Consider the following 24,505-nt stretch of genomic DNA (forward strand, 5'->3'; position numbering starts at 1 on the left):
ATCATGATTAGTTGGAGCTCCATAGGGTAATATTCTACACAAAGCCTATGTGAATGAAGACTAGTTTGGGGATAGCATAAAGAATAAATTATCCCAACAGGAGAAGAAGTAGCAATTCAACATCAAGAATACTCCTAAACTTGTAGTAAAGTTCCAACTCATAACTAGGACAGACACATACATCTAGAATGCTGCAGAAGCATGGATTTACATTGGATGAATCTATGATAACAAGAATTTAACAGCAAGTTGTAGATGAGAACTGAAAAAGGTTATCCATATCTTTCAACCTTCATCCTCAGTCTATACCGGGGGAAGAAAGGGAGAGAGAGTATACCATGAAGAAATTACTATATAGTTTCAGATATCTCACTAGACATAAAAATGTGATCATGTCATCAATGACAATACATATACTGATGACATCTGAGAAAAAGGAGTCCTAGTCATGAAAAGCAACAAAAAGCCCAAGAAGAAAGCAATAAGAAGCCTGGTGAATATAAGCCTACTGAGAACAAAGGAAAGCACTGGAGAGCACTAAGCGATCAAAACACAGAAAATGAGAGCCCTGCACAAGTTGAATTGATTAAAGTATAGCAAAGCATCTCTAAAGCTGAAGTATATAGTACAATCTCTGAAGATATACAGCCGTTAACACATAATACAATAAGGAAAACTTTGCATTTGAAAGAGTAGCAGCCACAATTATCTGCCTGAAATAGTAACAAATCAGAAAGAACTATTTACAAGTAATACATACTATAACTATTCAAGAATTACATACAGTAACCTTATGATGGACCTCCTTGATGAAGAAAAAAGAAAACTTGAAATCTAAAGTCTTGAAAAATATAATCCTGGGCCCAATGCAGATACCCATGCAAGAAAAAAAGACAAATTTGAGCTAACGCACATGCACGAAGAGGTACATATGCAAAAGCTTACCCACATGCATGAAGAATATTGACACATTCTGGCACTCACGAAGATTTCAACTCACTTCCATGCAAAAGTAACTTTTCACTCATACTAACACACATACATTAAAAACCTAACTTGCACAGGTGTTCGTGGTTTATTTGTGTTTTCCTGGGTTCCTGATTATTGCAGCGGATCCTGATTTGAAGAACACGAGTCTTCAATAGAGTCTGGACAATGGCGAATGGCATGCAGACCAGACAAAGACCAGAGTGGAAAGGAAGAGAATTTCTACAAGCAACGTGAATGGACAGGGAAGGACTTTGGAACTTTGAAATTGGAACTTTTGGCCATGAAGGTTATGTTAGGAAGTGTCATACATGTGAACATCACATATATTTGCACGCACATCCTACATAGCAAAGTAACATAATTAGTGGATTGAGTATGTATGTAACATGCACAACAACAAATGAACACATTGACAAAACTTTCTGTTGAAAATTCAAACAGAAAAAGATTTTCTTTTCTGCATGTTATACAGAAATCTATAAGGATGTACACATGTAAATTTACATGGACACAAGTAATTGCTAATTGACGAACAAGATAACTTTTAGAGTAAGTTTATTAACAATTTAACTACTAACCAGAGTGATAGTCTATTGAATTCGTTTAATGCCTAGGAAATAGAGACATAGAAGTCTATAGTATAGAAGTTAGATTGTATTATGATTGTAGGTAAGCATTTGATAGTGTTAGGAAATTTTACTTAGTAAATTTATAGACATTTGGATAAGTCATTTGCATGTTCAATATGTTATTGAAATTGTTGTAATGATTTGGATAATGTTATTTGTTTTGTTATGGAACACTATACTCATGTAATTCCCCTACCTAAACCATTTTCCTATGACCCATTCTGCTCTTTTGCACTCGTTTGCAATGTTTTTATACCCTAATACATGGTCAAATTTTGTGAATGTACCATGTGCTGCTGAAAAGAAGTTATATTCCTTTTTGTCCCTATTTATTTTTCTCCACGTATAACTCTAATTTTTCTAAGATTTCATTCACTTCTCTTACCTCTTTCTTATTTATTTTTTTATTTGATTTATCTAGTTCAGATAGAGGAAGATTCAAGTCTCCCAATAGTATAATTTTTCTATCTATATCATCCTTGAGCTCCTCTAGTTTCTCCTTTAGAAATCTGGATGCTATGCCATTTGATGCATACATGTTGAGTACAGATATTTCCTCATTGTCTATACTGCCTTTTATCAGGACGTAATTACCTTCCCTATCTCTTTTAACTAGATTTAGTTTTACTTTGGCTTTGTCAGATATCATTATTGTGACTCCTACCTTCTTTTTATCAGTTGATGCCCAATAGATTTGGCTCTATCCTCTTACTTTCACCCTATGCGTATCTATCTTCCTCATGCGTGTTTCTTATAAATAGCGTATGGTAGGGTTTTGGATTCTAATCCACTCTGCTATTCGCTTGCTTTTTATCGGTGAGTTCATTCCATTCACATTCAGGGTTATGATTATTAGCTGTGTATTTCCCAGCAATTTTGATTTCTGCTCCTGGTCCTGCCTTTTCTTCTTTCACTATTTCCTTCCAGACGAGTGTTTGTTTATAATGGCTCCCCCTAGTTCCCACACTTATTTTACTTCCCTTTCTACCCGCCTCCCTTCTTATTCCCCCCCTTATTTTCCCTGCAGTCTTTCTAAAATTGCCCCCCACCCTCTCCCTCCCTTGTACTGCTTCCCTCCCCACCAGTCTGTTTGTTTCCCTTCTACTCCCCTATAGGACACAGATCTATTCTCTGCCCCAATGGATTGGATTGTTCTTCCCCCTTTAGGTCAGTTTCAAAGCATGTAAGAGTTGAGTATTTCCTATCTCCAACCTCTTTACCCTTCCAGAGTATTGATGTTCTTCCCCCTCCCGCCATGAGCTTTTTTGTGACATATAAATTTACCCCCATTTGTTTCTTTTCCCATTTCTTTTAGTATTAACCTTTTTTTCATAGCTCTAGTTGTATGTATATGTATATATGTATATACACACACATGTATATGTATTTATGCATGCATATATCTATATATGTATTTATGTCTTTTATGTCTTGTCCTTTCATCCTATACAGTTTGTCATTGTTCCCTCTAAGTGTAATTCTTCTAGCTGCTCAGGTGATAGCAACAGTTTTTAAGAGTTACCAATGACCTCTTTTCTTATAGGGATGCATAACATTTTAACTTATTGAGACACTTAAGAAGATTTTTTTTGTTGTTTTGTTTTGTTTTCCTTTTTCCCCCTCTTCTTTAATTACCTTTTGATGATTCCCTGGAGTTCTGTGCTAGGTCAAATATTCTGTTCAGGTCTGGTCTTTTCTTTACAAATTCTTGGAATTCTTCTATTTTGTTGAATGATCATACTTTCCCCTAAAAGATAAAGTGAGACAGCAGGGAGAATTCCAAGGTTGCAGGAAACAAGAGGAAGAATGGATGGCCTCACCCTAGGCTTTATTGTGGATTGTGAGGAACAATGAATATGTAACAAAGCATAGTTGATTCACATTGGTTGCATAGACAATGACAAGATAAGAGTAAATGGGGATTCAACTGACATACCCTTTTCAGAGGAATGAGGTTTGACAAGGTGAGGGCTAAGCCTTTGTGGCTTAGGCCCAGTAATTCTCTTGCCCTATACATTGATCATTAACTGATCTGATCACGTAATTAATACATCAACCACACTTCCATGCCTGGTATATTACATTGACTAGGAGTTCTGGAATTTGGCTGTAATATTCCTGGGAGTTATCCTTTTGAGATCTTTTTCAGGAAGCGATTAGTGGATCCTTTCCATTTGTATTTTATTCTCTGTTTCTTAATATTAGGACAGTTTCTCTTGATAGTTTCTTGAATGATGACATCTAAACTTTTTTTTTTGATCATGACTTTGAGGTAATCCAATAACTCTTAGATTATATCTTCTGGATATATTTTCCAGGTCAAATGTTTTCCAAAGACAGATTTCACACATCTTTCTATTTTTTCATTCTTTTAATTTTGATTGTTTCTTGATGTCTCATGGGGTCATTAGCTTCTACTTGCCCAATTCTAATTTTTGAAATGCTGTTTTCTTCAGTGAGACTTTGTATTTTCTTTTCCATTTGGCCAAGTCTGCTTTTTAATTAAATTTTTCTCTTCAGTGGATTTTGTGTCTCTTTTACCAATTGTTTTTTCTGTTTTTTTTCTTCTGTTTTTTAAGATATTATTTTCAATAATTTTTGTGCCTCTTGTAACAAACTATTGACTATTTTCATGATTTTCCTGTATCCATTCATTTCTTTTCCCAATTTTCTTATACCTTTCTTATTTGACTTTTAAAATAATTTTTGAACTTGGGACTAATTCATATATATTTTTAAAAACTCTTTCCTTACATTTTGGAATCAATACTGTGTACTGGTTCCAAGGCAAAAGAGTGATAAGGGCTAGGTAGTGGGGGTTAAGTGACTTGCCCAAGGTCACACAGTTCAGACGTATTTAGGGTCAGACTTGAACCCAGAATCTTCTGTCTCTAATCCTGGCTCTCAATTTACTGAACCATTAAGTATCTCCCTATCAAATTCATGTTTTTCTTGGAGGCTTTGATGCAGCAGTATTGCTTTTGTTTTCCTTCTAAATTTGTGCTTTGGCCTTCCATGCCACCAAATTATCTTTCTATGTTCTTTCTTTTTTTAATTGTTTGGTCATTTCCCACCCTTTTCCTTTTCTTTTAACTTAAAAAGCAGGTAAGGTTGAGCTCTATTCCAGTGCTGAAGGGAACATTGATACAAGCATTTAATTAATGCATGTACCATTACAGTAACCTCTGGGGATCTATAAGATTTTAGTTCTTCCAAGGTGATATGATCTAAGGAGAGATGTGTTCATCACTCTCCTGTATTGTGCTCTGATTGGTGAGCAACTGCAAACACTTTTTTCTGCCTTGGAACTGTGATTAAGATCCCCTGCTCTCCTCAGGCTACACGTGATAGCATGTACTAGAGCTACTCCTCTCCCTGAGAATACAGTGGATTGTGACCTGGATCTATGGATGGGCAATGAGACAAGAGTCTTTCACTCAGGGCCTGCAAAGCGACCTCCATAATCTTCTTCAGACAAGTTTTGTCCAATTCCCCTTACCTCTATGGCTAAGAAGTCCAGAAGCCTTTGTTGCTGATTTGGTAATCCCCAAGATCTATTGCCACAGTGGGGCCTGCCTTATGTTGTTTCCACTGCAGTGAAATAGAGCTTTTGTGCCAAACTTCTAACTTGTTTTGTATTGAAAAATTATTTCTGCCCATATTTTTGTGGATTACACAACAGTTGGAAGTGTTATAATTGTTTGGAGGGTAATTTGATAGAGATCAGGTAGGTCTGTGTACCTTCTCTGCTTCTTGTCTCCAGTCCTCCACTTTACTCCCCCCCCCCAAGTAAATATAATATTATGAGACAATTCTGAATGATAAACAAAAAAAAATTATTTCAAAATAGAACATGACTAATAGCTTTCCAGTTAAAAGCAAACTAGATATTTATGGTATAGGTAAAGAGAAAAAAGAAACAAAGTAGGCACTCAATTTTGATGGATTTACTTTTTTTTAAATATTAAGATGATTTTTTTTCTGATAGAACATTAGTACCCTCTAGTGGACTCTTTGAGTTTTGCCTGAATCTAAAATAGTGAAATTATTTCTTGGTAATTCTGTACTAATGCCAGGACACTTAAGCCACATCATTTCACAAATTCTTTGTCATAATCAACTTTCAGAAACAGTAGAAACTACAAAATGATTGTTGGTCATAAGCTATCCAAGAAATGTCCTCACTTTGGCAAGATTTTCTTTGGAAAGCTCATTGTCACTGTCTGGAATCTTCTATTTTGAAGATCAAATGAGTTGTAAAACATGAAATATTTTTTGCATTTCAGCTATTATCCTCTATTATATTGAAAGAAGAACTTTCTAATTATAGAATGGTATAGTGTACAGAACACTTAGAGCCTTCCTTTGCTATTATTAACTGTTGATCCCTGGGAAATTTACCTAGATGGGTCTCATTTTTCCTATATATAAGATAAACAAATTTGAAGAAGCTCTGTGATCTTTTCTAACTTAGGAATTGTGGTATAATTTTTCTTTGATTAACAAATTTGGAATCCTCCCTTCTTTCTCTCATAGATTGTAATAAGGCTCCTCCAAGAAGAGCTACAGAACTTCTAACAGGAACATGGTCTGAGTCAGTATATGCAGAAGGTACACGCGCTATTTACAAATGTCGACCTGGATATCGAACACTTGGAAGTATTGTACTAGAATGTAAGAATGGAGAATGGACATCTCTCTACCCACATAGAATATGTATGAGTGAGTATTTCTTGTTTTTGTTCTTGTTAATTTATATGTGTACTAGAAATTCTATGCAACATGTTAAAAATATGGACATTATACTTTGTTAAAGAAAAATTTATATTCCTAAAAAGGAATAATTTTACTGAATTATTGCAAAGGAATCTTAGAACAAGAATATTTATTACAAGATACTAATTTGTATTTAGCTGCAGGAAAATTCCAAGTATGCTCACTCCTTATAAAAACTGATTTCCAATAAATTTCCTACTATAAAATAGAAGTCTTTGCATCGTACACATTGTCCATCTTACCTAATTCTAGGACAGAAAAGGTATTTTCATTTTAGCATATCATCATTTTATATTTTGTCATCATTTTAGGAAAGCCTTGTGGTCATCCTGGAGATATTAACTTTGGTTCTTTTGAACTTTTGGAAGAAACTGAGTTTTTATTTGGAGCAAAGGTTGTATATAAATGTAACGAAGGGTAAGTACTCAGAACTGTAAATAATTGGTAGCAAAGTTATTAGAGTGAAGAGATAATCAAATGTGCTTAATAAAAATGTTCATTAATATGAGATTTAAAACTTTCTGAAGGTAAGTATAAAGAAAAAATATGTGGAAATGCAAAATTAGTATGAATTTAACACCTGGGATTATAGTTATACTAGTATTCATTATCCAATTGGCTATGGTTAGGAAGTTGAGTCTTATTTTGGTGTGAAACTATTATTTCTTTGATATAGTTAAAATTTTAATTTCATGGTACTTGGTAAGGAAATTCACTTTAGAAATATAAATAGACATTTATTTTGCATGATATAATCTAAGAGAGATACCTGAGACATTCAGAGACCCAGTGAATTTCTTGGTGGGAGTAACAAAATTGGAATAAAACTGATGCTGTTTTCAGCTTTTGCTATTAGAAAATGTACTTCTATGAGTATTTTGGTATAAGTGATGACTTTCTCAGGAGCCTCATTAGGAGACAGATAAGCCTAATTCTGGAATTTTTGTATCAAATAGACATTTTGATCACCTTATTTGCTTAATTCCAAATTACTTTCTAAAATATTTGAAATGATTCTACTGATAGTATCCATAAACTCTCCAATATTGACTATTCTCATCTTTTGTCATATCTTTCAGTTTCCAGATTATGGGCCAAAAAGCCAATGTTGTTTTCATTTGAAGTTTAATTAGTACTAATGATTTGTATCATTTTTTCATATTATCAATAATAGTTAATTGATAATAGGTTGTAAATTTTCTTATGTTCCTATTCCTTAATGACATCTAGTGTAGATAGGTGTTGGGGTTTTGTTTGTTTCTTTGTTTTGAGGGTAGGGTCAATATTTACATATCTTGGATATAAAACTCTTTAGACAGATTTTTTTTTCAAAATTGTATTGTTTATTCTTATCATGGGTTCATTAATTGTGGTAGTGCAGAAACTTTTCCATTTTATGTGATCAGAATTTAATATTTCTTAATTGCCTCACTACCTTGTTTAGTTAAGAATATATCCCCTTCCTATAGCTATGAAAGGCATATGATCTGTTTTCTTTTTCAATTTTTTTCTGTGTTGTGATCATTAATATCAAAGTTGTCAGTCTGAAAACAGCAAAATTACTAAATTAATTATAATAAAAGGTCTTTAATTGTGGCTAAAAATATCATGAACTGGGTTATCCCATAAAACCATGCACCATGATCCTTAAGGTCTCCAAGGAGATAGAGAGAAAGAGGTGACTTAATGATCTTCTGGACCATTAGGAAACAAACTAATTACTTGACTTCACAGAAACTTGGGCAAGATGGCACAGATGGAGGTTAGGGTAACTAGTAGTAGATTCCTTGTTTAGATTTGAATTCCCTTATTAAAATTCAGTCCTCTTCCAAGTCCATTAGTTTTTAGGAATGGGGCAAGACTAATTCCTATTCAATTTAGAATTATCTGCCTTTTGACCAGATTGTTCTGGGACTTTGGAAAAAGATCTCTGAAACTAAAGTCTAAAATGTTATATATTTATTTAGAATATATTATGGGTTATGCTGTAAGGTAAAATAATCCAGGAACTTAATCTTATATATGACAATGTCAGTATTAGCTGGCAGAGGACAAATCCAATTACTAATTTGCTTAGTAGTTGGGGAAAAATCATTATACATTCACACTAAAAACAGTAACATCTTAACATACTAGCATTCTGCTTATATCTTCCACTGTCTACTTGCTCTGGTCATAGAAAATTGTTATAAAAGGAGAAAAGAAGGATATTACTATATTGGCATCAAAATTGGTGTTTCAGGACTAAGCCTAAGGGAACAAAATGACAACATATTTATGCCAGGATAAAGCATCCTTAACTCTGTTTGACTTCACATTAAGGATCACAGCTGACAAATAATCATATAGTAATAATAGTATAATATAGTATGATATAGTATAGTATAATATATAGAATATATAAATAATATATACATATATAATACAATATAATACATAGTATAATATAGTATAATCAAATGGGAAACATTTTTGTTCAAAAGGAAGTAACACAATAAAAAAAAAAACAAGTCAAGTTTTGGCTTTGGCTATGACAAGGCCATCACCTCAGCTCTTTCCAAGATATAGATCTCCACCTATATAAGCTTAGGATCCCACTCCCCTTGAGGAATTTGTGACAGTTCTCTTGAATAGTAGGTTATTGACTTAATGATCCATCAGACAACTATATCTGAATTCAAAACTCAAATTAATATCAGATACAAATCCAAGCTTAAATGACATGTTTCATTAACCCCAGCTTAGGGCTGGATACAATTATTTTTCACTTTTCATGGAATTTCAATAATCAACAAAAGTTTACCAGGACTCATATACATACTTAAGAGATTTTATTTACCATTTTTCATTTGTTCATCCTTTCTTCTTCTCAAGTTTAGATGTATCTTTGTGTAAAGAGCGATGAGCTGTTTTTTTTTTTATTTTTAAAAATTAAAAAAAAAAACTACCTTCCATCTTAGAATCAATATTATGTATAGATTCTAAGGCAGAAGAGTAGTAAGGGTTAGGCAATGGATGCTAAGTGACGTGACCAGGGTCACACAGCTAGGAAGTATCAGAAACCAGACTTGTACCTAGGACCTCCCATCTCTAGACCTGGCTCTCAATCCACTGAGCCACCCAACTGCCTCAAAGAGCAATAATTAGAAATCATGGCTATGTTATAGAGAATCTGAACAATGCAATTTCTTTCTTTAAATATCCCATAACCCAAACAAGTTCTTTTCATGTCCACTCTGATGATTTCAAGAAGATTTATAAGTTTATAGATAAAGAGGATTCTTCAAGGTTTTTTCTGATAACTTTTTCAATCAATAACAATTTTTTTCTCTTTCTATATTTTTTCCAGTCTTTATTGCATCTTATCACTTGGTGATGGCCCCATTAGGATTTTTTTCTCAAGTTATTGTAGCTCATCTATCTGGGAGTTCTCAGAAGGGCTTAAGCTTGTCTCTCCTGTTTCCTTAAATTAATTTCCCTTTTTGTAGGGAGGAATGAAATGATTTTTAAAATTCAAGTTTTGACAAATTACAAAATGGGTAGTAGTCTCCTATGATTTACACTGGGGTTTCAAATATAAAAGTTACTTTTAGATTGATCAGTACATAACTTTAGTTTGTAACACTCCCCAAGTATTCATATGTTCCAGTCAAATTCTATTACCTTTGGTTTCCCAGTTTACATAATCTTTTCTCTTTTTGTGTATGAGGAAAGAGTTAATAATAGTCAAGCAGTTTGTAAGTATCAGGAATAATTTCCCCCCCAATGTTTCTCTGGTACAATCCCCAAACCCATCTCTCTATAATCAGCAAGATGACCTTTGTCTCCTAGTTATTTAGCCATAAACTTCTCATTTGGAGATTTGAGAGGTAGGAAATGCTCTTGGTTGCATTAAAACAAACATTAGCTCAATTCTTGTGAACATTTATAAAACATACAAACCTTTTATCTTTAAAATCATTGCTCACACTGTCAATATAAACAGATTACAACTATGCTCTTTCTCCTCTTATTCCTATAAGCTTAGACCTTTTATATCCATCTCCTCGGGTACACAAAATGTACAAAGATGTAACAGTCAAGTGCATATGAAATGTAATAAAGATGAGTAATTAAACATACTTTCTAGTAAAAAAATGCCCTTCTTGTCTTTTTTCTTTCATATTTTCATCCAACACTTCTCATATCCTCTACTACTTGCTTTTACCATTCATATCTCAAATAATCTTCACTACACTTAATATTTTTTCTTTTAATATATGCCCAATTAAATGCTTCTGAAAATTCAACATCAGAACACTGATCTCTAAGAACTCAATCCTTTTCAAATAAAGACACAGAATCATCAACATTTTTCTATATGACTAATAAAGCTCAACAGCAAGAGATAGAAAAATAAATCCCATTTGAAAAAAACAAACTATGAATAATATAAAATACTTGGGAATCTACCTACCAAAAAAACCCCAGAAGCTATATGATCACAAAATATTTTTCACACAAAGTCACATCTAAACAATTGGAAAAACAGTAATTGTTCATAGGTAGGCCTAACCAATACAATAAAAATGACAATTCTTCCTAAATTAATTTATTTATTCAATGCCATATGAAACTATGCAAAAATTATCTCATAAGACTAGAAAAAATAACAAAGTACATCTGGAAGAACAGAAACTCTGGAATATCAAGGCAATTAATGGAAAAAAATTAAGAAAGGTGGTTTAACTGTACTGATCTCAAACTTTATTATAAAGCACTAACATTAAAATATTCTGCTCCTAGTAGCTAAGAAATAGAGAGGAGGGATGATAGAATGTACTAGGCCAGGGGTTCCCAAACTATTCCTGGTTGGTCACATGCAGCCCCCTGAGGCCATGTATCCAGCCCCCACTGCACTTCTGGAAGGGGCATCTCTTTCATTGGTGGTCATTGAGATGGACACTGTATGTGGCAGCATTGCTAACGGACCGTACTACTTCTGGTGACATAATCCTTTGTGTGGCACCTTGGAAGGAGGTCCCGTGCAAAGGATTATGTGGCTGCACAATGGAAGACATAAGCATGGTGAGTGTCAATCTGGGGGGAGGGGATTCCATACTGTGTATACTGTTGCCCAGTTAGGGTTAGGGTTATGGTTAGGGCTAGGATTTTATAATCTGGCCCTTCAATGATCTGAGAGACAGTGAACTGGTCCCCTGTGTAAAAGTTTGGGGACCCCTGTACTAGGCACTCAACACACAATGGTAAGTTACCATATTAACTTATTGTTTGACAAACTCCAGACTCCATGCTATAAAAATAAGATTTTGGGAGACCCTTCTGGGTAAAGATTTGGCTTTATTGTGACAGAAAAATCACATGGTCAGAGGTCTTCAGGTTTTCTCCCAGTTCAAAACCTCAGACCTTGTTTTGAAAATCACACATGCTTTTTAAGTTTCCTGTTTCTCCCCATTCTCCCCCCCTCCCTTGCAGGAAATTCCCAATATTTCCAGCATAGGATTTCCATTGTTCCTTCCAGGTTGCAGTTTCATTCCTCCTTCCATTGATTCCGCTGCTACATCTGGAGCTGCGGCTTCCCATCTTTGGAGCTTGGTGGCCTCTGGGTGACCTCCTGCTTCCTATGAAAGGTGGCTTTTCTAGGGTACATTGTTGAATATATTAACATGATTAAAATAGTAACTTACCTATGATTAATATAACATACCTAAAATTATTCTCACAATACATTGTAACAATACAACATTTGAAATTATATTTCAAGTATTATTCTGGATACAAACACAGACTTTTGCCTGGGACTAAATTCTTACTCTAAATCATAGTTATATTTTTAAAAATTCTAAAATTCATACTTGGAGCATTTATTAAGCTATTAATTATTGATTTTCTGTTTACAATGCTTTTGGAAGAACTCACTATTTGAAAAAAAAACGTCTGGGAAAACTGGAATACAGTATGGCAAAAATTAGGCATAGACCTCATGCCTAATTACCAAGGTAAAGGCAAAGTGCATAGACGATTTAGAAATTAAAGGTGATACCCTTATCATATTTTGGAAGCACAGTATAGTTTACCGATCATACCTACTGATAAGGGAAGAAATTAAATCAAAACAAGACACAGAGAACATTATGAGATGTAAAATAAATAACTTTGACATTAAATTTAAAAGTTTCTGCACAAACAAAAGCAATGCAACCAAGATTAAAAGACAAACAATGGGGCAGATACTTGTCTCTTTGGATTGAAAGTCAAGCCCAGAGACAGAAGGTCCTGGATTCAAATATGGCCTGAGGCACTTCTTAGTTTGATCTTGGACAAATCACTAAATCCCCATTGCCTACTCCTACCTAATGTTAAGGGTTAATTTGGTAGGAAGTTGACAAAAGTAAGGAGAGAAGTTTGATAAAACACTTACTTTATTTTGAGAAGATGTTCAGATAGAAATTAGAAAGGAAGTAAGAGATTATTACTCTAATACCTTATGACTATACCTAAATCCCTAATCCTAATTAAATTTCTAAAGAAAAACCCTACTGTCTTCAAGGACAGGTTCTTCTGCCTGGGCAATACTAGGTCTAACTATCTACACTGTTTATCTAGAAAGTTATTCACTAACTAAATGTCTATGCTAATAAATAAATAGTCACCACCTATAAACTCCTTAGATCCATATCTTTCTCCCAACTGTCAGTAGTCAAAAACTGCCAGTCACAGAGATAAAGACAGACTGACCTCCTTCTCTCTAGGGATCCAGAGGCATAAAAAGCTCAACTCTCAACTGTCTATTTCATTATCTATCTTGTCTCCTAGATAACAGAATCTTCAGCTCTAGTTAACTCTTACTTAGAAATCTTTCTGCTCTCTTTCCTCTTAAAGAGACAGAGGGAGAGATTAAGAAAGTTCTTTTAATACTACTCTTCTGATCTTTTTTCTTTCTCTCTCTCCAACTTTTACTAATAAATAATTATAATTTAATATACAGACTCCAAGGAAACTTTAATCATTACACTTTGATAGATTATTTTATAACCTGAAATGTTCCTAAAGCTAATAAAATCAATCAGTATCTTTACTTTTTCCCAAGGATTTTCCAAGTAAAGCATAATGTTCTCAGTAATTAAAAATACTTTATCTCATTTTCAATCTTCATGCTTTCATTTCTTTCTCTTGCATTACTAATATTAATAAAATTATATAAAATAATTATGGGGGAGTGGAAACCTTCACTTTTCTCCTTTATTTATTGACAAAGCTTCTAATATGTCCCTATTCTAGATAATGATTGCTGCTGAGTTTAGATAGATTTTTAATGACTTAAAAAAGATCCTAAGGGCAGGTAAGTGGATCAGTGGGTTGAGAGTTAGGCCTAGAAATGGGAGGTCTTAGGATCAATTTGCCCTAGGTGACTACTTACTTGTATGATTCTGGGCAAGTCACTTAAACCTCATTGCCTAACCCTTACCACTTTTCCATATTGAAACCAATACACAATATTAATTTGCAAATGGAAGGTAAAGGTTTTTTTTTTAAAGAACCCTATTTGTCTATAAGATTTTTTATTTAACATAAATATTTATTGTATGTATCTTGAAAAAATCATGTAGTTCTGGTTGCTTTTGTTTTTAATGGGGCTAACTGTTATTTGTTTTCCAGTTGTTTAGCCAGGTTCGCAAGTCAGGAATATATCCATTTTGATAATAATGAATGATTTCTTAGATGATTTGCTGTGGTCTCTTTTACAAGAGTTTATTTAAATTTTCTGAGTTTGTATTCATTAATAATATTGTCCTATAGTTCTGTGTTTTATTCTTTTTTTAGTTTAGGGTATTAGAACCTTATGCATTTCATTAAAGAAGTCTGGTAGTATACTTCCTTTCTTAGATTGAGTGTCAATCTAAAAAAAAACTCAAATACCAAAGTAGTTATAAAAAAGGATATTTAATTTTAGTCAGAAATTTGCCACATACATTCCTTCACAGCATCATGCACCTTGGTGTTTGGGGTGTCCAATGAGATATAAATGAAGAGGTGGTTAAATAGTCTTTTAAAAAATTGTGTTCTGAACTCACAGAAAAATAAGCAAGATGGCATTAGCCAGAAGTTAGGACTAGGGGTGCTCCAATGGGTTCCTTGTTCTTTAGATTTGATTGTCCTCTTAAATGAAATCCTCAGTCAAAAGAGTAAGTTACTGGGAATGAGGCAAGTCTAATTCAGAGTCAATTTAGAACCAACTGTGTTTTGATTTCTTTTTTTAGCACTTAGGGAAAGAAGCTAAGTTAATATCAGGATATTTTTATAGTATAGTTATGAATTATTCTTTAAAGGTTTGATAGAATTCTCTTGTGAGTCCATCAATATTTCCCCTCTGCTACTATAGCATTTCCATTATACCTATTTTAGTTTCTTTTTAAAAATTCAATTATTTAAAATATCTACTCTCCTGTTCGTGTGGGCACTTTATATTTGTGAAGGCATTCCTTTATTTCCTTTATTTTGTGAGTTTTCATAGCATATAATGATGCAAAGTAGTTTCTGGTAATTCTTTTATTTAGCACCTACTGTTTTCCAACTAATATGTGAAGTACTGGGTACATAAAGACCAAAGTCTCACCCTGAAGTTTAAAATATTTTCAGAATATGCACAGAAATGTACTCAAAGTATAATAAGAGGAGAAAATGAGGAGGTGTTTCTTTTGGAAATTTTTCAGTGCTTTTTTGACTCCCTAAAAGATGAATTTTAAAAAAATAAGTATCTTTCTACTAATGCTTTATGATTGTGAATTCCTCAGAATTAAGGCTGTGGTTCATCCAAAGGGCAATGGAGAGATGCATGATAAAGATGATATATTATCAATGAAAACCTGGGCAGAGCTAGTGATATAAAGAATTCCATCAGGGAGAAGCATAGATAGAAGAGAAAATAGATCAATTATTCAGTGACAGTGAACTAATAATTGATTGACAACCTTCAAGCTTCACAAATATCTACACAATGTCAAGAGATCTGAAGATCCTAAGCACGTTTATTCTACCTGTTTTGCTTTACCCCAACAACTTTGCTTAGACCACCTATAAAGGATTTAATCAAGAACAGACAACAATTGCTTAAAATAGAGAGACATGGCATGAATTAGTTGTAAGATGCCTAAAATGCTACTTCTGGAATCAGGAAGACCTAAATTCAAGTTTTCCCTCAGACATTTAGAAGATGAGTGATTCCTTTCAAGTTATTAAATCTCTGCCTGTATCATTTTCTTATTTGCAAAGTGAAGAACATAATAATAATTACCTCTCAGGCTTATTGTGAGGATATAATGAACTCTTTGTAAAGCACTTTGTAAAACAGGAAGTGCTATATAAATGTAAGGCATTATTATTATTATTAATGATTACTATATTATTCTACTATGTTAGTTTATCTAAATTAAAAGGGGATGACACGCTAAATAATGTTCAGTTGTTATACATTATTTTTTGACTTACCATTTCTTTTTACTTTTATATATAAAATATCATGTGTACCATAATAAAAACAATATATGTATGATTGGTTAGAAATATGTAATAAATTATAATTATGCCTATCCAAGAGAAACAAATTCTCACATTAGCTCTGTCTAAAAATCTATATCTCATTCTTCCACCCCCCCCACCTCTTCCACCTTCCCAGGAAGGCAGATAATATTATATAGATTGTGCATACATTATCATATACATATTTCTGTTTGTCCTTTTGTGAGACATATATTACTCATACTAGACAAAAATTCATGGAGGAGATAAATTGAAGATTTTTAATTTCAAACTGCATTCAGGCTCTGTCTCTTTCTTCTATGGTGTTAGGTTTTCTTTTTTTTTCCTCATGAGTCCCTTGGCATTGTATTGGATCCTTGCTTTGTTGAAAATAATTAAGTCATTCACAGTCAGTCATCATACACTATTGTTGTTACTATATACATTATTCTCTTGGTTCTGTTATAATTTATTTAAAAGATTATCACAGGCGTCTCAAACCACATACATATATTATCTTGCTTTCAATTGCTTTATATTTGCAGATATCAGTTGGTAAGCCCATTTAATTTCCGTGTATGTGAGGCAGATGGATGGAGCAATGATGTCCCTTTCTGTGAAGGTACATTTGTAGAAGTCCATTTTATATTAAAATTAATAAGCACTTTTAATAAATACTTTATCATAATTAATATTCCTACAAATCAATGATAAAACTTCTTTGCTACATAAAAAACAAAATTTGTCATTATTTGAGTTGATAGCCATTTATAAAGTATGAGGGATTAATCCTAGTCCAACTGAATTTCTTAGTATTTTGATAACTTAAAACCCCTACGATTATCATAAGGAATTGTAGTTTGAATAATGCAATTATGCTTACATTTAGAAACACTGAAGATTATCATAGACCATAAATCATAGATTTAGACCTTGGAAAGACCTTAGAGTCTAGTCCAACCGACTCATCTTACAACTAAAGAAACTGAGGTATGAAGAGATTAAATAACTTCCCAAATTCACACAGCTAGGAAAATGAAAGGCAACATTTGAACCTAAGTTGTGTGACTTAAAATTCAGTGCTCTTTCCAATAGCACTCAAGTTCAAAGAAAACAATCAGATAATTTTTTTTTAATTGAGGTAAGGAAAAAAGATTATAAATATCTGACTTGTCCTTAAGGACAGTCCAGGCCCATTGAGGCAAAAGCAGCCAGAAAAGACAAATTTGCACATCTGTCTCAGACCCTGGCAAGAACTGATACTGAACTTGTAAGTCTATAATTTATTTTCTAAAGAACACCTGGCGTGGCTCAAAACATCCTCATCAGCTAATTTACTATCACAAACCTTGAGCCCTATCTCTGGGACAGAGACCTTCTATATATCAGCCATGCTTCGTGCTTTGTACTTCTAAAGAAATTCTTATGCCAGTGATGACAGATCAAAGAGGTCTTTGAAGATTACTATTGATGAAGAGTATGTACTCCTTAATACAGGTGATAACCTATGTACTCTGATGGGCACCAAGGACACGTGCTTTTGATTATTGTTTTCCTTTGTCCATGGAGTATAGAAACTGTATAAATATTGTACTTATGTGCTCAATAAAATGGAATCTGTGACCCCACTCTCAGCCCCCTAGGCTCCCATAGTTCTTGACTCAATTATAGCTTATAGACTTTGCATGTCACTTGGTCTCTCTGCTATGTGTCTTTTTAAGCACTCAGCCTGCCTCCCTCTCACTGTAAGTTGCAATTTAGCCATTTCTGCAGGCCATTAATGTACTAAAACCTGACTCCTAGTCTGTCCTACCCTGGCAAGAAACTGGGCATGGGGCTCTCCCTGAACACTCACTGCAGCTCCCCATGAACCCACTAATGGGCATTTCCGAGACCCATCACAATTATCAGTTCAATAATATAAATTATTGTTGGAAATATTTGTGATACTTTCTTTAGATTATAGTTACATTATAAAAAGTAAATGTGATCAGTAAGCATTTATTGAGAGTACTAGTAACATTAAAATATATTTTTCATTTTCTGTCTTCAAGTATTCATTTAAACCAGTTCTTGAAAGAAACATTTGTTTATTGCTATAAAGATTGCACAAATAGCAAATTTCATTGCCATTCCAAAAACTTTATAGGCATTCCAAGAAAAATGCACATATCATTATTTTACAAGACACTATTGATCTCTTTTATGTCAGCCAAAGTCTTTATAGTTAAAATATTCAAGTAATTTTATTTTTTACAAACCCATTTTACTATAAAATTATTTTTACAAAGAAATTATAAATTATGAAAGTACATTTATAAGTGTATATTTATGTTTTTAGTGATTAAATGTTCAGCAGTGGCAACACCAGAGAATGGAAGAATTGTCACAAGTTCACTTGATCTAAATCAGGAATTTACTTTTGGCCAAGTAATTCAGTTTAGTTGTAACCCAGGCTTTGCATTGAATGGAGACAGGAAAATACACTGCTCAACAGATGGTGATTGGAGTGCGCAAGTACCAACATGTGAAGGTAAGAAAAGTTTGCTTTTATTTTGCATCTTTTCCTTATCATACAATTTAGAATTCTCTTAGATTATGTGTATAAGATCGAGAGAATTCTAAAACTATATTTATCAAGATGATAAGACTTTTAATATTATTTATTAGAAATCAACTCAGAGCAAAGGTAAAAGTAAAGCCAGAGAAAAAGCCTAGCCCCACCTCATTCCACATTGCTCCAGTCAGTCAGAGAGCTTCTGGGAGAGAGAGCACAGCCTCGTCAAAACCAAAACTAAAAACCTCAATTAATGTCATGACACACAGACAGGAAAATGAAAAGGGATTGTGAGAAATGTAGTCTCTAGGATTCAAGATTCTAAATCAATAAATTTCTCCCTGTGATTCTTTGGGAGACCTCCCCAATGGATCATGAAAACATATCTAACATATAAATTGAATTAGAGGTATATACAAATATTAGAGTTTTTAAAGGGAAATTACAATAATTTGGAGATAAGAGGAAAATACAAGAGAAAAGGAACAAAACCAAAAATAAGTACATTGACAAAAAGCGAATTAGGGTCAGTCTCCTTTGGCATAACATTGAAAACCAAAGCATTTCAAGCTCCCCCAAAGTTCAAATTCGCCATATCTCAAAGTTCAATCTGGATCTTCTGGTGTAGTGTGTGGCTCTGGAGGCATCTTTAGGGCACCTTCTAGATTCTGGGAGGTAGACTATTGTTCTAAATTAGGCTCAAATTCAAGTCAAAGTTTACAACAATAACATAGCTACCCCTGAGGAAAATAATAATACACTAGACATTTATGATTTTTATATCATTCATTAAAAATCACATCAGGAGATAACTTTCTTTTCAATCATAATTGAGATATCTCTTTTCTGGGCAATGTGATTATTAGTATTTTAAAACTAGCATTTGCCTCTTAAAATTGCATTCTTTTACACTTCATTTTTTCCCTACTTTAAAAGATTCCCCTTATCTTACTATTCCCTAAAACTACCATCCAGTTATTTTTCCTTTCCCTGATAAATTTTGTTATGAAATATTCTATACCTTCCTCTCATTTCCTTCATCACATATCATCCCCATATCTTTTTGCTCTATCACTCTATTGAAATTGCTTCTTAAAAGGTTTCGTTGAACTCCTAATTACTGGTTACAGTAGCTTTTCCTCAGTCTTTATTTCTTTGACCTTCTCTGTAGTATTTAAATAAGTTGGTATATTATTCCTTTCTTGAAATTCTCTAATTCCTTTACCAATGGTATTCCTAGTCATCTTTAATATGTCAAGTCCTTCTCTATCTTCTTGACTGGTTCATTTTCCTCTATTTGCTGGCCTTAACAAAGGCTTTCTCATTCCTCTTGTTTTTTTTTTCTTTCTAAATTTCACATATTCCCATAATTTCTTATTATTATTCCCATAATCTCTTATCTGAAGTCTCTTTCAAGTTTATGTTATTAAAATGCCTATTGGCCACTTTTCCTTACAGAATTCACTGGGAAATCAATATAAGTCTAAAATGGAAAACTTTAATTGCCCTGGACCCCAAATTCTGCTATTTTCGTGACCCTCAATAGCACTAAAATTCTCCTACTCTCTGAATGTAAACGCAATATCACATTTTACCTTCTTGTTACTACAATACACACAGCAAGTCTAATGATTTCTCCAAAATATCTGGTGTATATGTGCCATCCTTACTTTCCTACTATATGAGCATAATTCACATTATGATTAACTTTTGCCTAGAGTATTTCAGTAGCCTCTTAGAACATATTTTCCTCTCCAGTTTAGCTTCTTATTTTGAATTTTCCTCCTTAATTTAATTCTCCAGTGGCATACTATGAAGACAAATCTATTTACTTTCATGACACTTAAATTAGTTTCTCTGCTAAAAGTATTATATTTTATGAGGTTTATTAAAGATTATTAGAATTAAAAAAATAAAGAGAATACAGAATAAGAAAAGCACATGTAACCTACTGACAACATCCTGCCTGCTAGGTAGAGAGCTGCGTGTGCTTAGAAGCAGTAGAGAGAGCAAAGTAGGAGGTGGTAGTAGTCTCTCAGTAACAAAGAATGACGATTGTGCAAACGCACAGACACTTGTGCATGAAAGAGATTTAAGTGGAAGAGTCAGTGCTCAGAGACAATCCACTCTCTCGGCGTTGGAAGCCTGGGTCCAGTGGCATGAAAGGTCCTTACACCTGGAAACTTCCTCAGCTGCATTGAATGGCCATGTTGTCTTTTGTGCTCCAACACACCCTAAGCACTCCACAGTGCTTTGCTGTGTCGCCATCTCAGCCATTGAACCTTTTTGTTGGTTTCTTTCGTCTGTTCCGCCGAAGCAGTCTTCACATGCTGGGTGAGCAAAGCCCTGGTTCACCAGGGGGTCGACGACCGGATGGCTACCCTCACAAGGTTTAGCTGGCCTGTCGAAGCTGTTGCCTGGGGTGTGGCCACTGCCGCATGCTAGCAGCTACTGGGAGCCACAAGTGAGAGCTGGGTGTCAGGTGGGGGTCAGTGGCTGGAGAGCTGCCCTAAGAGGGCATGACAAGCCCTCCATACCAGAGATACTACCCCTCTCTGAACACCCCATACACCTCAAAGTAGGCGGTAAGGTCAGTTTAAATACCCATTTTTGTTCTCGGCCTAGGAGGGTATCTCTGGTGGGATTATAGGGAATTATGGGAACTACCAAGGACTTCTGAGAATTGAAGTCCGGGGTTCAAATCTCCATTTTTACACCTTTAGTCTATATTCTTCACATACTCTTCTGTCAGAAAAACAAAATATTAATGAACAAAATGATGAACATTAACAGTTTTGTTAAATTTGTTGTCAGCCTTCTTTCCTCATTATAGTGTGACAAAATTATTTTTAAAAATCAGCTGATTTTTTTACCATTCATTTGGATAATAGCCAGTGTCAATCTTTAAATGGGACTTAAAATTTCTGAGTCAGAGTTTGTTGTAAACTCTTAAATTGTGGCAACTATATTAAATTACTTTGAGTGATCTAGAAAAATAACTATTCTATAAATGATATTTTAATGCCATTGTCCTCTCTATGCATGAAAGTATTACTAGATACCTCACTCTAGAAATTGTTTAAAAATTATCTAAATAAAATATCCTATCATCATTTCCCTCTATAAATAGAAAACAGCCATTTTTGGTCAATTTATTTTGAAACTACAGAACACACAGCTCTGAGAAATGAGGAAAGAAGCTGAAAAGTATGGAGTCACTTTGTGGAGTGATCCTTTTATTCTATCTTTATGGAATATTCAAACATTTTCTAAAATTATTCACCATACAACCACTTCTTTTGATTGGGTATGGTATAAATCAAATGTAGCAATTTCTTCAATAAATAATATCCTATAACATACATTATTTGTATGAGTGTTAGATCAAAATGCCATGACACCTCTACAAACTTTACTTGTAAATGATAAAAACATACTCAGAAGAATAATGTCTTTAAAATGATCAAGGATACAGTTTTTAAGGAACTCAAGCTACTCATATCACCAAGTTCACTGGTACTCTCCATAAGAACTTAGCTTGACAGCATAGGTCCCCACTAAAACCTTTTTTTTAGGTACACAAAAGATGGTGGATCACAGAGGTACATAGGGAAAACTATATAAGAAAACCATATCTTCACAATGGAACTGCTTTAAAGGGACTTCATGTGAATCTCTTTGTTTCTCTGTCTCTTTCTGTCTCTCTTAACCTCTCTGATTCCTTCTCTCATTGTGTGCACACACACACACTCTTGTGTGTGTATGTGTATTTCTGTCACTGTCTTTCTGTCTGTCTATCTCTTTCTCTCTCCTTCTTACCTCACCCTCTCGAACCCTTTATACTCTTTGTCTGGTTACTTCTCTCATTTTCTCTTCTTCCCTGTATCATTCCTTCTATCTTTCAAGGAGATTTACCTACAAGCAAAACAATTTATTAATCCCAAATTCTATTTGTTAACTGCAGGAAGCCCTAGCTTAAGCACATGCATCATAACATGCTTTCCCATCCCAAATCATTCTTTTCTGATAGTGGTGATACCATACACATTTTATTCTAATTTATGAAAAATATGCACCAGGATATGAACATTTAAAATATTGTCTGCTATTTCTTTGGAGCCCAGAAACTTATTTAAATCTAACCTTTTAGCAATGTAATGCATTTTGTAAAAATATTTTAACTCAACAAATATAAAAGAAAGATAAAAAGAAAGGCAAATGAAATACTAAGTAGTTGAATGGAAACATTTATGTGACTTTATTTTTTTATCTAAAATATTTTTCTTTCAATATTGTCTCTTTACATTATTTATTTGTCTTAATATGATCCTATAAGTCATTAAACTCATTTTGCTATTTTCTCCATTCTATTTAGAAATTATATGTCAAAAACCAAGCATTCAGAATGGGAACCTGTTATCTAAATTGAAGCCAAGCTACAAGGAAAATGAACGAATACAATACAATTGTGCCTCAGGTTATAAACCCGTTGAAAGAGGAGATGCCATTTGCACTGAAAGGGGTTGGACTCCAGAAATATCTTGCAGAGGTTATATTTTGCTTCTTTATTTATTACCTCAAATCATGTTTCTTTAATCAAACAATTTCATGTTTAGTTGCTGCTTAAAGAATGCATACCTCCAACTTATGAGAAAGAATGCTATCCACATTCAGATGAAGAACTGTGGGTATAGAAACACAGAAGAAAAACAACTGCTTGATCATATGGGTCAATGGGGATATGATTGGGGATGTAGACTCTAAATGATCACACTAGTGCAAATATCATTAATATGGAAATAGGTCTTGATCATGTAAAACTCCTATTGAATTGCTTGTCACCTACAGGAGGAGGTTGGGGGAAGGGAGAGAAAGAACATTAATCTTGTAACCATGGAAAAATATTCTAAATTAACTAATTAAATAAAAGTTTAAAAAAGAATTCATCCCTCCTTCCAACAGAAAGGTTATCTTCACATGATTGAAACTAGTAAGATGAACGTCATTAGTAATAAAACAAAGAATTATAAATGACTTTAAAGATTATCTCCAGAATAAGTGAACCTTTTCTGAGTTTGAGTGACCAGAGGGCCAATTCAAGCTGTCTGTTAGCCCCAGTGTTTCTGGGGAGAGCTGAAGGAGAAAGTGCTTGCTTTGGGCAGCTCGAAAGAGGGTTGGGACAGGCAAAAAAGTGTCCTCCTCTGGTTCTGGAAAGAGGGAAAATAGAGCAGGCAGCTCTGGCTGCCCACATGCCATGTCTTTGGAAATGCAGATCTAGTCTAACCTCTATAGTTTGCAAATAAGGAAACTTGGAGCTAGAGAAGTTGAAGGACTTTCTTCAGATCACATAGTTCTTTGATGACAGATACAAATAGGACTCAGTCTCCTGATTCCTTTTTTTTTTCTACAAGATTTTGCTTCTAATACAATTTATATCTAGAAAATTATACAAATACAAAATAGGTAAGATTCTTTTTTGGCATTGAGGTTATCTGAAAAAGACAAGGAGTTTTAATTGACCACAAGCTTAATCCAAAAAGTAATAAAAGAAGTATAGTAGTACCCGCATAGAGTAGTTACTGGGGTCTTCCCTAGGAAGACTGAAATCCTAATATTGTGGTTCATTCAGATGATCACATTTTAAGAGGGTTAGTGACAAATGAGAGTATATCCAAAAGGTGAGTGAATAGAATGTTTAAGAGTTTTAAAATTATGCCATAAAAGGAACAATTGTGAGATCTGGATGTCTTTAACTTGTAGAAGAAAGAAACAGAGTATGATGTGGTAGTGATCTGCTAACAATGAATGATTCTCACATGAAAGGGGGATTTATTTTTGTTATTATCACAGACAAAATAATGACTTGTAGGTAGAAGTTACAAAGAGGACGAATAAATAGCACTCAATACATCTGAGGAAGAATTGGAGGAAGGGAAGATATAGAGATGAAACTGTGTAAGTTTAGTAAGTGGATCAGACTCAATGTTGCAGCAAGATTTCTAAATCCTCTTGCATTATCATGTCAAAATAGCAA

The 24,505-nt window shown here is 33.8% G+C and overlaps 1 protein-coding gene across 1 annotated transcript in view; it reads left to right on the forward strand.

Moving 5' to 3' along the window:
* Positions 1 to 24,505, forward strand: part of CFH (complement factor H) — a 126,005-nt gene that overhangs the window by 31,369 nt on the left and 70,131 nt on the right. Inside the window, exons 2-6 of the mRNA XM_007481005.3 lie at positions 6,156 to 6,341; positions 6,707 to 6,812; positions 16,460 to 16,536; positions 18,256 to 18,447; positions 22,847 to 23,020. Of these exons, the coding sequence (XP_007481067.1) occupies positions 6,156 to 6,341; positions 6,707 to 6,812; positions 16,460 to 16,536; positions 18,256 to 18,447; positions 22,847 to 23,020 (735 nt within the window). The remainder of the gene's footprint in view (positions 1 to 6,155; positions 6,342 to 6,706; positions 6,813 to 16,459; positions 16,537 to 18,255; positions 18,448 to 22,846; positions 23,021 to 24,505) is intronic.

Source organism: Monodelphis domestica, chromosome 2 (assembly GCF_027887165.1).
Source record: "Monodelphis domestica isolate mMonDom1 chromosome 2, mMonDom1.pri, whole genome shotgun sequence".
NCBI lineage: Eukaryota > Metazoa > Chordata > Mammalia > Didelphimorphia > Didelphidae > Monodelphis > Monodelphis domestica.